A 12,382-nucleotide genomic window follows, 5' to 3' on the forward strand; every position below is an offset into this window, starting at 1 on the left:
GTGTTGAAGCCAATTAAGGAGTAAAACAGTGACACCTTTAATGGCGTAGGATCAAAATTTCCAATTTCCAACAGCTGAAAATGCTAGTGACATTTTCTGTGGAAAATTCAACCATGTATTCATTCTAAAGTGCGTTGCGAATCCAGCCTAGCTCGCTATATCCATCCTACTCGCCAGCGCCACGCTTGACATGGGTCCATCGGAGTTCACAACGAAGGTCTTGGTTCTAACTCAATCAAAAGACTCGTTCTATATATTATGCTCCTCTAATACCAATTTACATGTTGGGACGTTGGGTCCACCATTAATTACCGAGGTGGAGTAACAATATACAAGATGTAGGTACGATGTCCACACCTACAATCTGGTATCGTCGTCGACGTCGATGCCCGCGTCGCAGCAGTCTCGCCGCCTCATTCCTCCCGGGTCCAGATCCACGAGGAGCGGCTGCGCAATGGGAGGGAGGGTCGGAGTCGGAGTCGGAGTCAGCAGCGGAGACGGCGGCGCAGGGTATACCAGCACTTCTTGCATGGAGTGCCGATAATGACCCTCATCCTGCGCCTGCATGGCGCCGCCACCACCTTGGAAACCGCCCTCCGGACCTGGTGCCCCTGCCCCGGCTTGCGCTTCCCGGCAGCGGCAGCAGCCGGCACCACACCTGGGGTGGGACAGGAATGGAGAACGCGATGGTCCCGGATCCTCCGTTCGTATATTTGTAGGTTGCGGATGCTTGGTTGGCGGTGGCGGCGGGTGCGCACGTTCGGTTGCGGCCAGCGCGTGGGAGTTGTTGGGCACCTGCAGCGTCCGTTCACCGCTGCCGTTGCTCCTTGTTTGGGTGGTTCGTTCGCCATGGATGGTGCTCGTGTGCGACACGGATCACGGATGGGAGAAGCCATTTCTCATCCAAATCTTTTTGTATATAAGTGTATATATATGTCTATACCATGATCTACCTCCAAATTAATCCAGTGCTACACTAGCATCTCAGTCTTCAGTCTGCACTAGCAAGCCATCCATGGCATGCACGGGAGCGCGCGGCGCGCATCACGTGGGCTCCTCATGGCTCATGCGCGTCGGCGTACCGGAGCCCGTCCTCAGCGCGGCGAACCCGGGCATGGACGCCGACCTGGTCACGTTGCCTCCGCGGTACGACGGCGACGACGGCGCGGAGAGGGAGGCCTGCTGCAGGAGCATGGCGTGCCCGCTGCCGCCACTGCCGCCCGGCGTCGGCATGGGCGCGGGCTGGAAGCATGGGGTGCCGGGCCTGGGGCCACCGTGGCCGCTGCCCGACTGACGATGCATCTCGATCTTCAGGTACGGCGGGCGGCCCCCGGCCCTCGGGGTCTCGTCCGACGGCCCGTGGTGGTGGTGATCGTCGAAGTCGTCCTCGTCGTCGTCCGTGAGCGAACACACCGTGCTCGTCTCCGTGCGGGCCGTGGAGTCGTCGCCGCGCCGGCGACGCCGCTTCTTCCTCGTCGCCTTTCCCCACCCGTGTATGGTCTCTCTGATCCTCCGTGGGATCAGCGCCGCCTTGTACTTGGACCCCATCTGTCGGCATGCAAGCATATCATTTAGCAAAGATGCATGATCAATTCTTCTCGTACGTACTGATGCATGTCTAACATTTCAAAACTAGAACTAATCGATATGAATTCATCAGAAAAGACATCTAATCTGAAGCATAAATGTGTTACCTGAGTGACCAGCGCATAAACAGGCAATGTACTGTAACTGCACAGGAACTGTCCAGCAAACCTGACATTTTGCATTGGTGGAGTCTATCATACACATATATATAGATATAGATATGATAATTATTTTTCTCAGTTTCATGATTTAAATGAGTGCTAGTAGAAACTAAGGGTTCTGAAATGCATACCCCAGTATAAGGCGGCAATATACCAAAAGGTGGTTTTTGATGAAGCATGAATCATAACCAAATTGCCACTGCAGCAAAGCCAACGGATTTATATGTTACTACATAGCTTTTGAAATGAACAGAAAGGCTCTCACCATGTTTCACACGACTTATTTGAAACAGATAGACTGGACAGAAATGATACCCAGAACCAGAAGAACGAAGCCAACTCAAAGGCATTCTGCACAATTATCAAATTGAAGCGGGTAAGCTTATATTCATCTCTAAACTGCTTCCCAATTACCTAGCAGTATATATGTACCTGAAAGAGAACGAAGTGTATTAACCAAAGGAGAAACTCTGGTTTCTTGAACCAAAACAGATCATCCCTTGGCTGTATCCTTGGCCCATAGGTGCTCATCTTTGCACCCTCTGCTGTTAGAGTTGCGATGACATGCTGCAGCTTTGCACCCACTAGAAGAACAAGCTACACAATATTCGCATTCTGAGTTAAAGGCCAAGTTTTTCAGAGAAATCTAGGTTGTATAATGTTGGAGAAGCAGGCTACAACTTACAGTTACAGGAAGAATTGCTATCCAAAAGTACAGGTTGGATCCTAAAACAAAATCACCATTTACGAACGTTGGACAGTGAGGAAACAAAAATATCTCAAAGGAAGGAAAGTGGTTCGAAGTTTACCGTCTACATTAAATAACATAAAACAAACAACGAAGCCCCACAACAGTCCACTGCATAAAAGGAGTAAGTTATTAGCTGATCATATTTCTCCAATATGAAAAAAAATACTACAAATGCATATGCAGCCAACCACAGACACTAAACAGGGCTTACTATTACACTTACCTCACTCCAACAATCTTCTCAAACTCCTCTTCCATTGAGCGTATCATGTAATTGTGGAAATCATATGTTGGCGGAAGATTGTGGGTCTGCAATCATCAGTAAGTCAAACATGAGTACATAACTACAAGGGTTTACATTTAGTTCACAGCAGTATGGATGGAACTATAGCGTGTCTCCAATGGGTTACAAATAGCAACACTCAATAAACCAATATAAAGGGTATCAGGTAAGGCCCAACACCAATATGAATAAACACACTGAAGGCCAAGTATAGGAGAGTTCTACTCAGAATTGAAGAGCAAAGAACTGGCGTACCATTATAAAACCCTTGCGGAGGATAAGATAATCTGCTCGAACAACAGACCGACCAAATTGTGCAATAAAGCAAACCTGCATGGTAGCATAATCAAAACCGTAAGTTTGACTATAACAGTGAAATAATGACAGTAATATTTCTTGACCCTAAGTATGGAAGCAGAACATTGCTATAAAGTTTATTTGCCTCAACGTACAAGCCACATGACCACATTATTTTGGCTCCAAGAGCGGAATGAATAGGATTTGGTAAGTGCTGGTTGCCTTCTAGTTGCTGACTCATATGCGATCTCTGTCAAATGCAAATTAGAAGAGGAATAATCAGACTTAGTTTGATGACATTATGGTTAGTATCACCAATGACAAAGGAAAATGCTCCAACTACAGAAGTAAGGGAGGAGAAGCTTATTGCAGATCTATTTTCAAGAAAAGATATCAGTCTACCTGCAAGAGTTACTAAGATGAACTTCTTAAGCAACAATTGAAAACGATACTACAGTCTCCCTGACCAGAGTTTTTAATGCACACATTGCCCCAGAATGTGTTATTCAGAGTTTCAGATAAGAACAATACAAGTTTATTACTGATTTCCTTATTCTCAACTACTATTTAAGAAATGCTTTATTCTCAGAAGCCTCTCGCTTCTGTTTTGAATCATTACATCAAATGAATTTCCAATTTAAATTCTATAGTTTCTTTTGAAGGGTCAAAAGGATACACTTACGAGAAAATGATTCATGATTATCCCTGAATGCTTCATCCTCCCATTTTCTCCATTTATGGATCTAAAAGCATGCAAAGATTAGGATCAATGTGACATCAATGCGAATCATAACATATGTGAGCACAACCAATCTGAGAAAGTGAGAAGTGAGAACCAACAAAATGCATAAATAAGTGTTCTGTTTGTTCATGTGTATATGTTTATCTAACGTATTCAAAATGCTAATGTTTCACCACGGATCCTACACAACTTGTAATCCATAGACTGACACCCTGTTTGATATAACATACAAGCTTTAGCATTGTCAATTTTCCATATAAGCTATGTACAGTAGAGTGTATTTTGATAAAAAGGGGTTAATTTGACTTTTGCTTTCTATGAAATTCAGGGACAAGGCCTTTGGTCTAAACAGAAAGGGCTAATTTGTGCTCAAAATGGAACTCTACAATAAAAAAAGATAGAAATATTATTCATATGATAAATAAAGGGTTAAAACCTTGAGTATTGCTAGCAACATCGTCAAGCAGCTATATGTCACATGAGTCACAGCCATCACAAATATAAACCGGTGCAGCTGCTCCAAACCTTCATGCGAAACAAATGACTCGTATCCCTGCACATCAAATGAACTTTATAAGAACACCAAAAGAAGCAAAACTGCAAGATATAAGTTTTAGTAGGATGATTGGCTATGCTTTAATTCTCCGAGACAGTTGTGCGAATTAAAACATTTACACACCTCACGGCAGCCTTGGTGGTTATGGTAACTAGTTTTTAGATTTCTCCTCAGTGAATGGTGCAGAATGACCTCCAGTAGATGCTTGCGAGCGTGAGCAATGGCATGCTCTGCATTTATCGATTCTTCAACCTCTTCTTTGGTGCACGGGGAGAATCTGCTGTTGTAGTACTTAGAATCGATGCAGATCCCTGAGATAATTCTTGACGTCGCAGCCAGAAGCAGAGATATGAATCCAAGCAACATCATTTCTGCAGCAAAGAGGTAGCTAAGCCTTCTATAGTTCACGCTGCTTTCGTGACAGCCCAACAAAACAAGCTATGAAACACAACAAAGAACGTATATATCGATACCTACCTTCTTTCATCTTCTCCATTGCTTTGTAAAGTGGATTCCGGTGAGTTTTCTTCAACCACTAAAAAAGTACAGGACTATCATGAGTTGGTTACAGGGGAAAAAAACTGATGATACTGAATTACTGATAATGCGATACCTAACGAAGTGAAGAGAAAAGCAACAGCAGATGGGGTTTGAACAGAGCACTCCGCTGTTAGGATGAATTGGTGGTGAAAAACGAATTTTGGTTCCAGTGCAGCTTTATGTTAAAATGCTTCCTTCAACCCATGTTTTGCTAAAAAACACCGGAGAGAAGAAAACAAGCAAACCTTTTTTTTAAAAAAAAAAACATAAAAGCAAACAATTTCTCCAAACAGGATCCTAATTAATAAAGCAACAACTGATCATGTATCTGACAGAAACGCAAGGACAGAACGCTTAAATCACAAACTAACTCCAGTTTCCAAATCCAAGAAATGCGCATAAACAGACAGACACGCCAGAGACATGGACAAAAGAAAAGTACCAGTAGAAAGCATGATAAGCAGGTAAATTAATCATGAGAGAGTGCATCCTTGTGCTGATTGGGCATGCACTCACATTGCTGAGGCGGTGGATGGAGCGCTCGATGAGGAGCGAGCCCGCGACGAGGAGGGTGAGCACGGTGGCGACGGACCACGTCGGCGTGAGCGCCAGCGACCGCATCTCCCCCTCCTCCGAGACCGCGGCCGAGCCCTCGCCGCCCGCCATCTCCTCTCCCGCCTGCACGCGCAAAACCAAAGCCGGTGCTGCCGCTGGCTCTCCTTCTCCTCTCCCACCCTCTCTGTACTACTCCTCAGGACCGACCAACCGCCCTTCCGCGTATCACATTGGAACCAGCGCCATGGGAGGACGGAGGTGGCGGTGGCGCTGGGGGAAGCTCAGCTCAGGGATGAAAACGAAGGCGAAGACCAGACCGAGACGCTGGAAATGCGAAGGGGGTTTCTTGGCCTCGCTCGGGGTCGGGGGAGGCGTCACATCATCGCCATTGACAGCGGTCAGGAAGGAGAGGAAGAAGCGCTGGAAACGAGAAGGAAAATGGGGGATCTTGAGTATGATGGAGGAGCAGAAACGTTATGTATCTCCTCCCTCCGATTCTCCCGTTCGATTAGTCTATGATGACGATGATAATGGGCTCCCTTTGCTATATTTAGTCCCTGACGCTGGCTTTTGGAGCTTGCGGGGAGAGGGCGATGCGGTGCAGGCAAAACCTTGCCGCGAGCTCTCTGATCGCAACAGAATCTCGCTTGGCTCCCCTGGAAACAATGGCGGGTAGGAGAGGTAGCTAACGCGGGTTCAGAAGAGGAAGAGATGGAGCAACGGACAGACAAAATGGAGGATCAGCAAGAAGCTGGGAGAACGAGGGGAAATGGAAGGCCTACTTTTGGGAGCTTGTGGTGTGGAGCTGTGGCTGCGCCTTCCAGGATCAACAACACCAATGTACTGGGACTGGGAGAGTGGGAGGAAAAGGACGCAGCAGAAGCAATTTGCTGCGGCAGAGTGGAAGAATCGGCAGGGAAGATGACGGGAGGGAGATTAGGACAAAAAATTGACAGCCAAAAGGGGGGATCTTGAGGAACGATAAACCATTTCGTTTTGCCTTCTCCCTCCTCCAGTTGCAGTGCAGTCCCATGACTCGCTGCTTAAACAAATAGAGAGGCCACGCCGCAAGAAGATTCGCGGGTGGCTCCGCCAGTCCGCCCTGGCTGCTCACTCCCTCTGCAAGTACAGCGCTCCCACTGACACAGGCACTCGGAGGTGGGGCCTTCCGGGCACATGAGCTAGTAGTAGCTACTCCTAGGCCTAGCAAGAGGCTGACGTTCGTCAAACTGACAGGTGGGCGCGGAGAAGGGTGGGCCCGACGGTCAGTGTCTTGTCGCTCCATGTGCCGGGGAGGGAGGAGAGGGGTGGACGCGTACGTGCGCCGGCCGCCGGGTGGGTGAGGCCCCGTTTAGTCAAAAATTTTTTTTTTAACTTTTGGCTACTGTAGCACTTTCGTTTTTATTTGGCAAAAATTGTTCAATTATAGACTAATTAGGCTTAAAAGATTCGTCTCACGATTTCTCGGCTAACTGTGCAATTAGTTTTTTTTCATCTACATTTAGTACTCCATGCATGTGCCACAAGATTTGATGTGATGGTTACTATGCAAAAAAAATTTTTTGGATTTTGGCTTCAACTAAACGGGGGAGTGAATATAGGAAGCTGTCCGGTGTGGCAGTTGGGGTGGCGGATGCGCGCCTTCAACCAAATTAATTAAAAGTCGAATTCGATGCAAGCGGAGGCTTTGCTGTGCTTGCTTCCAATGCATTAAACAGCCTCACTCACTCGCTCAGTCTTTGCCTTGAGTTCATGAGCTGCATCCCCCACCACAACCACACGTTAATACAGTACATGAATCTCCTTGCTGTTCGCGTGATCGTGCAATTTGGCCTGGATTTAACGTGCTTGCGAATCGTGTACTGGCTCCGTACCTACATAAATACTTAATATATTTTATAATAAATTGTTAGAAGATATAAAATTAATAATATTTTTTTTTATAAATCTCATTGAATTTTAAAAAGTTTGATTCGTCAGAAAAGAAATTATTTTGAAACAAAGAGAGTAGTGCCACCCATTTCAATCACCTGAGAGCGATTGAGCCACAAATGACATGTATTTAGAGCTTCATCCGTCGTCATCTATTCACGACATTTACACTATATAAAACATAAATGCATACTAAGTTTCATGAATTGGACCTAGGCTGCATCACATCCAGCTTGGGTTCTAGGTCCATCTCAATCGAGAGCATTCATGAAAAAAAAGAAGAAAACGGCATCATAGCATCGTAAAATGATGGTTGCAACACTCCCAGGTAATTTTCGTTTCAGTCTATACATTTCTAAACTAAAGTGCCTTGAGAGACCCTATTATACTCTCCTCAAGGCTACACCAAAAAAAAAAATTCTCAAGAAATTAAGTGGTAGGAAACCCCTGGTTTTATGCAAGACAAAGTTAGATTCACATAGTGACATGAAAAAAAAGTCTTAAGTTAGATGTGACCTAGCACTGATGCGATGGTTGATTTGGAGCCACACTTATCCAGCTTTCGATCTTGTTCTTTCTTAGTATTACTACTTCTCTAATATCTCATTGTTCTGAAAATGAAGCGACAAATGGGTAGGAGCGCGTCACTTAACTTGGCAGCACACCCACCGGTAACCCGTTCAATTCAAACAAACTCCACTACTCTAGCGGCGGCATTGTCAACCGTGAACCTGGCCACAGCAGGCCTCACCACACAGAATCCTGCGCCACAGCTGCGGAAAGCGCACATGACTTGGCGTACACCTTGCTTCCGTTGGGGATCTTGCAATGGCAATGCATATAGGACGCCGAACTGATCACAGTTGCCAAGGCCATTTATCCGATCCCAATCCACCCGTCAATCAGCTAGCAAAATCATTATGAAGAGCTCACCGAACTCCATTCCACACACGTGACGTGATCTGGAGACCCACTGGGAGATCCATCTCTACAGCTGCCCATTCCTACCAATCACAAATATCACCAGATGTTTCGCCACCAAAAAAAAAATCATTTCAGCAGAAATGCATGGCTCATATAAAATCTGCCGTACTCGTCGACTCTCCTTTCAAGCGAGCTGTACACTTGTAGACCGTGTTTGGAACGTCGGAGTTTTTCTTTTACTGTTCCTGAGTTTTTTTTCTCTCTATGAAGTCGAACGGATTTCTGTACAATTCTTGTGGAATTTCTGCACTCAATTCCAAACAGGTTCGTACTGTCTGTCTCCGTTTACTGGATGTAGGCGACGGTGCAGCCGTAGTTGAGAGGGCTCTCGTCCTCGAACTTGGCCACTCGAGGATGGTTCCGGAGGATGACAATGGCGCAATCCTTCACTGCCCCGGTGCCCATGCCATGAACCACGAAGATCACCTGGTACGGCCTGCATGCATCGATGTCCATCCGGAGCTCGTAGTCCGCCTCCGCGACCCGTTTCCCGCGCAGATCCACCGTGTTCTTGGACGTCTGCACGATAGGGCCGAAGGAGAAGCTGCCGCCGCCGCCGTCGTCTTGGTTTCGGTCTGCTGCCTCGGCTGTCGTTGCCGATCGCTGCTTCGGTGTTCGGCCCTGGTGGAAAGCAAACATGGTCAGAGCACGATTGCAGCAAAGCAAAGAGCAAACCAAGCCACGGCGATGGGCGTTTACAAGACATGCCGACCATGCCAATCCTCGATGACCCGAACATGCCTACTATCTAGGTACAGCAACGACAGAGTTAGCGAAGGTTCATGCATGAACCAGCCTTGCATCATTGCATGGACCATGTCCTAGGTCCAGCCTGTTCTTCCATGCTGCTGCATCTGCCCAAACTAAAGCCGGGCCAATATTTTGCAGGTCAGAATCAATGCATTCCGTAGGGCTGAAGCTAACTTGGTTTCTCTAGACATGCTATCGCAATACGCCACGCGTTAGACAACGGGGAATGCCGACAATATCGACTAAACAGGTTGGTCGATATGCCACCGATGCATGAACATGGAGCAACTATAGCTAGCTTACTTTTAGAACCTTGGTTTTTCCAGTCACTGCTACCTTGAAACAGATTTTATCATCATATACTCGTAACAAATCACATGGCTTGGTTAAAAGACGTCTCAGACATTCTGAATATATCCGTTCTGTCTCAGACATTCTGAATATATCCGTTCTTATCATCTTGTGTGGTTCATTAAGATTACTAAAATTATCAATGGTGTGAATAGAAAGTATGTTGAGATGATGCATCATACCTTTGCTTTTAAAGTAGAGGAAGTTGTTGCCTCGTTATTTGTGCCTCTTTGAACCAATTTTATCTTGTTTCTCTTGACTCGAACCTTTATCTTTCCATATTGAACCATACAGCTCTCATCTTCTCCCAAAGTTTCGACAACAGTAGCCATCGTTCCTCCCCCCAGCCCTTGAATATACACTTTGTCTCCAATTTGCGGGACAAACAAGCTCTGGTTTTCATCGTCATCGAAAGTTATTTCGTTTGGCTGATGAGCAGCAACCACGGAAGCAGTGGCAGCTTCTGCTTTCCTCATTAGCGAATTATATTGTTCAAGTTTTGAATTCTTTAGCTGAGCTTCAAAGTTCTTGATTATGGTGTCCATCTGAGACTTTACAACCTTCAATTCTTGTTGTACCTTTTGGGTCTCTCTTGTTCTCAAAGCAGCTACTCGGCTTTCAAGATCATCAGCTTCCAAACGAATCTTCAAAGTGAAAATATAACAGGTTGGATTTAAAATGAGAGGAAGGTGAGAATCTATGTACATCACTGCTATGGAAATTTCAAAGAATTAAGAGTAAAAGTACCTCATTGTACAACCCCTCAACTTGTGAAAGAACAGATGCAGCTTCATTTGCCTGAGATTCCAAAAGTTTTTTTTCATTGAGGAGAGAATCATAAAGTAAACCTTGCCGCTCCTTTTGGTTATCAGGCAATAGTTTCTCAACCTATTCTTGTGCACAATCAAGCACTTTTTGATCAAAACCAATTGACTTTGCAATACTAAGTGCATTGGAATTACCAGTACTGCCCCATAAGATTCGGTATGTTGGTTGTAGAGTTTCTACACAAAATTCCATTGCAGCATTCTCAAACCGGTTGTCAACTGACTGGAGCCGACTTAGATCAGCATAATGAGTTGTCACAATGGCCAAATTCACTTTACTCGCAAGATACTTCAAAATGCTGGTTGAAAGAGCTACACCTTCAGATGGATCAGTCCCGCTGCCAATCTCATCAATTAGAACTAGAGAATCTTTTGATACAATTTCTACTATCTTGCGCAGACGTGATATGTGCCCACTGAATGTAGAGAGGCTGTGCTCCAGCGACTTCAATCCAAAAAATAGTTTTCATCAATAAGCTTATTGGCCCTCAAGTGATTAGAGAAATTCTCATCAAAGGACAGAGACTACCTGGTGATCACCAATATCTGCAAGAACCTGATCGAACCATGGAATCCTAGGCCTTCCTTTGGCTGGGAAGAACATACCAGCTTTTGACTTAAGTGACGACAGCCCCAAGGTCTTCATAGTGGCAGTTTTGCCTCCAGTGTTAGGTCCAGAGATCACAACTATCCTTGCGTCCTTTTTTACCCACATGTCCAAAGGAACAGGCATTTCAGATGCTTCTGTAGCTGATTCTTCTGGCATAAGAGACTGTTCAAGTAGCAGAGGATGTCGAATGCCCTCAATATAAACTGAATAGTCAGTCCACTGATCCGATTGGCTAATGGTATAACTATCACAGAAGGTTGGTTTGACACCATTTGTCCATCGGGCATACGACCCTCTAGCACAAGCAAGGTCCAATTCCAAAACCCTCTCCATCAAATTTCTGATCTTCAGTTGGGAGTTTGCGATCATTGAGGTAAGCAAGCTCAGTATTGCCAATTCCTCTGCTCTCTCATCTCCTGAGAGTTTAATTTCCCTGTTGTTGAGCTCAACAGCATCCCGTGGCTCCATAAAGTACGTTGCACCAGAGCCACTGGAACTCAGAACAATTCCACCAGGCACCAAATGCTTGTGTGAAGCTTTCACACAACACACATCCTAGAACGGCGCTTGGTGACCAGAGGACTATCGATCCCACCAGCCTGGAAAATCTTTGCTGATGTATCTTTAAGCAGAGATTCTAACATTTCGATGTTCCTCCTCCTTTCTCGGCGGATTATTTCTAGTTTCTTGCTTGCCCGATCCAGGACAAGAGAAAGGGTGGAATCAAGGCAAAACTCTATCCTTTGAACAAGTTCAGTTAAGAAGTCACAGCCTTGCAGTATATCGACAAGAGAGAGTACCTGCAGGAGAACAAATAGACATTTTTTAATCTGAAAACAAGAACCAGAAAATATATATAGTAAACTTTTTGTAATGTGTAAGAATACGTGAACAGTAACCTGGTGAATTACCAGCACTATGATTTACGTCCACAAAGCTACGTCTGCACAGCTGCTCGAAGAAGTTCCCAAATTCTGAAACAGCTTCGTATACATCTTTGGAGAAAAAACCCTCTTAAGCCTGTAGGTATGATCCTCTGAAGAAGGACATGGCAAGTATGCGATTTCAGCTTGCCAACTACTTTGGTACCATCTGCACTTATGAATTTTGCTAGGTTGGCTGCATAACCATTTGGAAACTTGACACCTTTAAGTAACTTGCAAAATTCTGCTATGTTTTTTTCCGTCATGACATAGTGAGCTTCCGAGAATTTGATGTGGCAGAACCGCCCGAAATAGCACGCTTCCGGAGACGCTCGTCTTCCACCAGACGCTAAGCACCCCGAAAGCTAACTATATCGGACGGTTCTGTCGAGCACACCCTAAGGGAGAACTCGAATAAACCATATTTTTCCTCCAGGATCTAATAATGAGAACGAGTTTACATTACTTAGTCCATTCCATACAACAAAAGTTCTCAGAAATACATTATTACAATACCAAGTTCAGAGTGCGGA

At 45.3% G+C, this 12,382-nt stretch overlaps 2 protein-coding genes across 3 annotated transcripts; both read right to left on the minus strand.

Annotated features, from left to right (window-relative positions):
- Positions 1 to 41: 41 nt before the first annotated feature.
- LOC136492829 (MLO-like protein 14) lies at positions 42 to 6,548 on the minus strand. 2 transcript variants are annotated; one of them, XM_066488872.1, is made up of 15 exons: positions 5,434 to 6,548; positions 4,855 to 4,912; positions 4,501 to 4,748; positions 4,258 to 4,374; positions 3,762 to 3,822; positions 3,235 to 3,329; positions 3,038 to 3,112; positions 2,723 to 2,808; positions 2,558 to 2,607; positions 2,434 to 2,474; positions 2,181 to 2,345; positions 2,064 to 2,099; positions 1,880 to 1,947; positions 1,695 to 1,755; positions 42 to 1,548 (listed from the first exon to the last, which is right to left on the minus strand). In XM_066488872.1, exons 1-15 carry the CDS (start codon positions 5,581 to 5,583, stop codon positions 1,045 to 1,047), a joined length of 1,815 nt encoding a protein of 604 aa, XP_066344969.1. In that variant the 5' UTR covers positions 5,584 to 6,548; the 3' UTR covers positions 42 to 1,044. The 2 variants fall into 2 exon arrangements, with proteins under 2 accessions (XP_066344969.1, XP_066344970.1); XM_066488873.1 differs by lacking the exon at positions 5,434 to 6,548 and adding an exon at positions 4,991 to 5,009.
- Positions 6,549 to 7,992: 1,444 nt separating this feature from the next.
- LOC136492543 (uncharacterized) lies at positions 7,993 to 12,115 on the minus strand. Its single transcript, XM_066488522.1, is given in 6 exon segments — positions 7,993 to 9,009; positions 9,672 to 10,133; positions 10,237 to 10,761; positions 10,846 to 11,471; positions 11,474 to 11,726; positions 12,008 to 12,115. Coding segments are annotated over 6 exon segments (2,310 nt in total). The 3' UTR covers positions 7,993 to 8,673.
- Between the last annotated feature and the right edge of the window lie 267 nt (positions 12,116 to 12,382).

This window comes from Miscanthus floridulus, chromosome 11 (genome assembly GCF_019320115.1).
Source record: "Miscanthus floridulus cultivar M001 chromosome 11, ASM1932011v1, whole genome shotgun sequence".
In the NCBI taxonomy this organism is placed as follows: Eukaryota; Viridiplantae; Streptophyta; class Magnoliopsida; order Poales; family Poaceae; genus Miscanthus; species Miscanthus floridulus.

Excerpts from the sequence above, each read along its gene's own strand:
- LOC136492829 (XM_066488872.1), bottom strand. The coding sequence starts at position 5,583 with ATGGCGGGCGGCGAGGGCTCGGCCGCGGTCTCGGAGGAGGGGGAGATG. Across the intron at positions 4,913-5,433 it reads CCATCCACCGCCTCAGCAAT|TGGTTGAAGAAAACTCACCG; the intron begins GTGAGTGCATGC and ends GTACTTTTTTAG. Across the intron at positions 1,756-1,879 it reads TATTGCCGCCTTATACTGGG|GTTTGCTGGACAGTTCCTGT; the intron begins GTATGCATTTCA and ends GCAAAATGTCAG.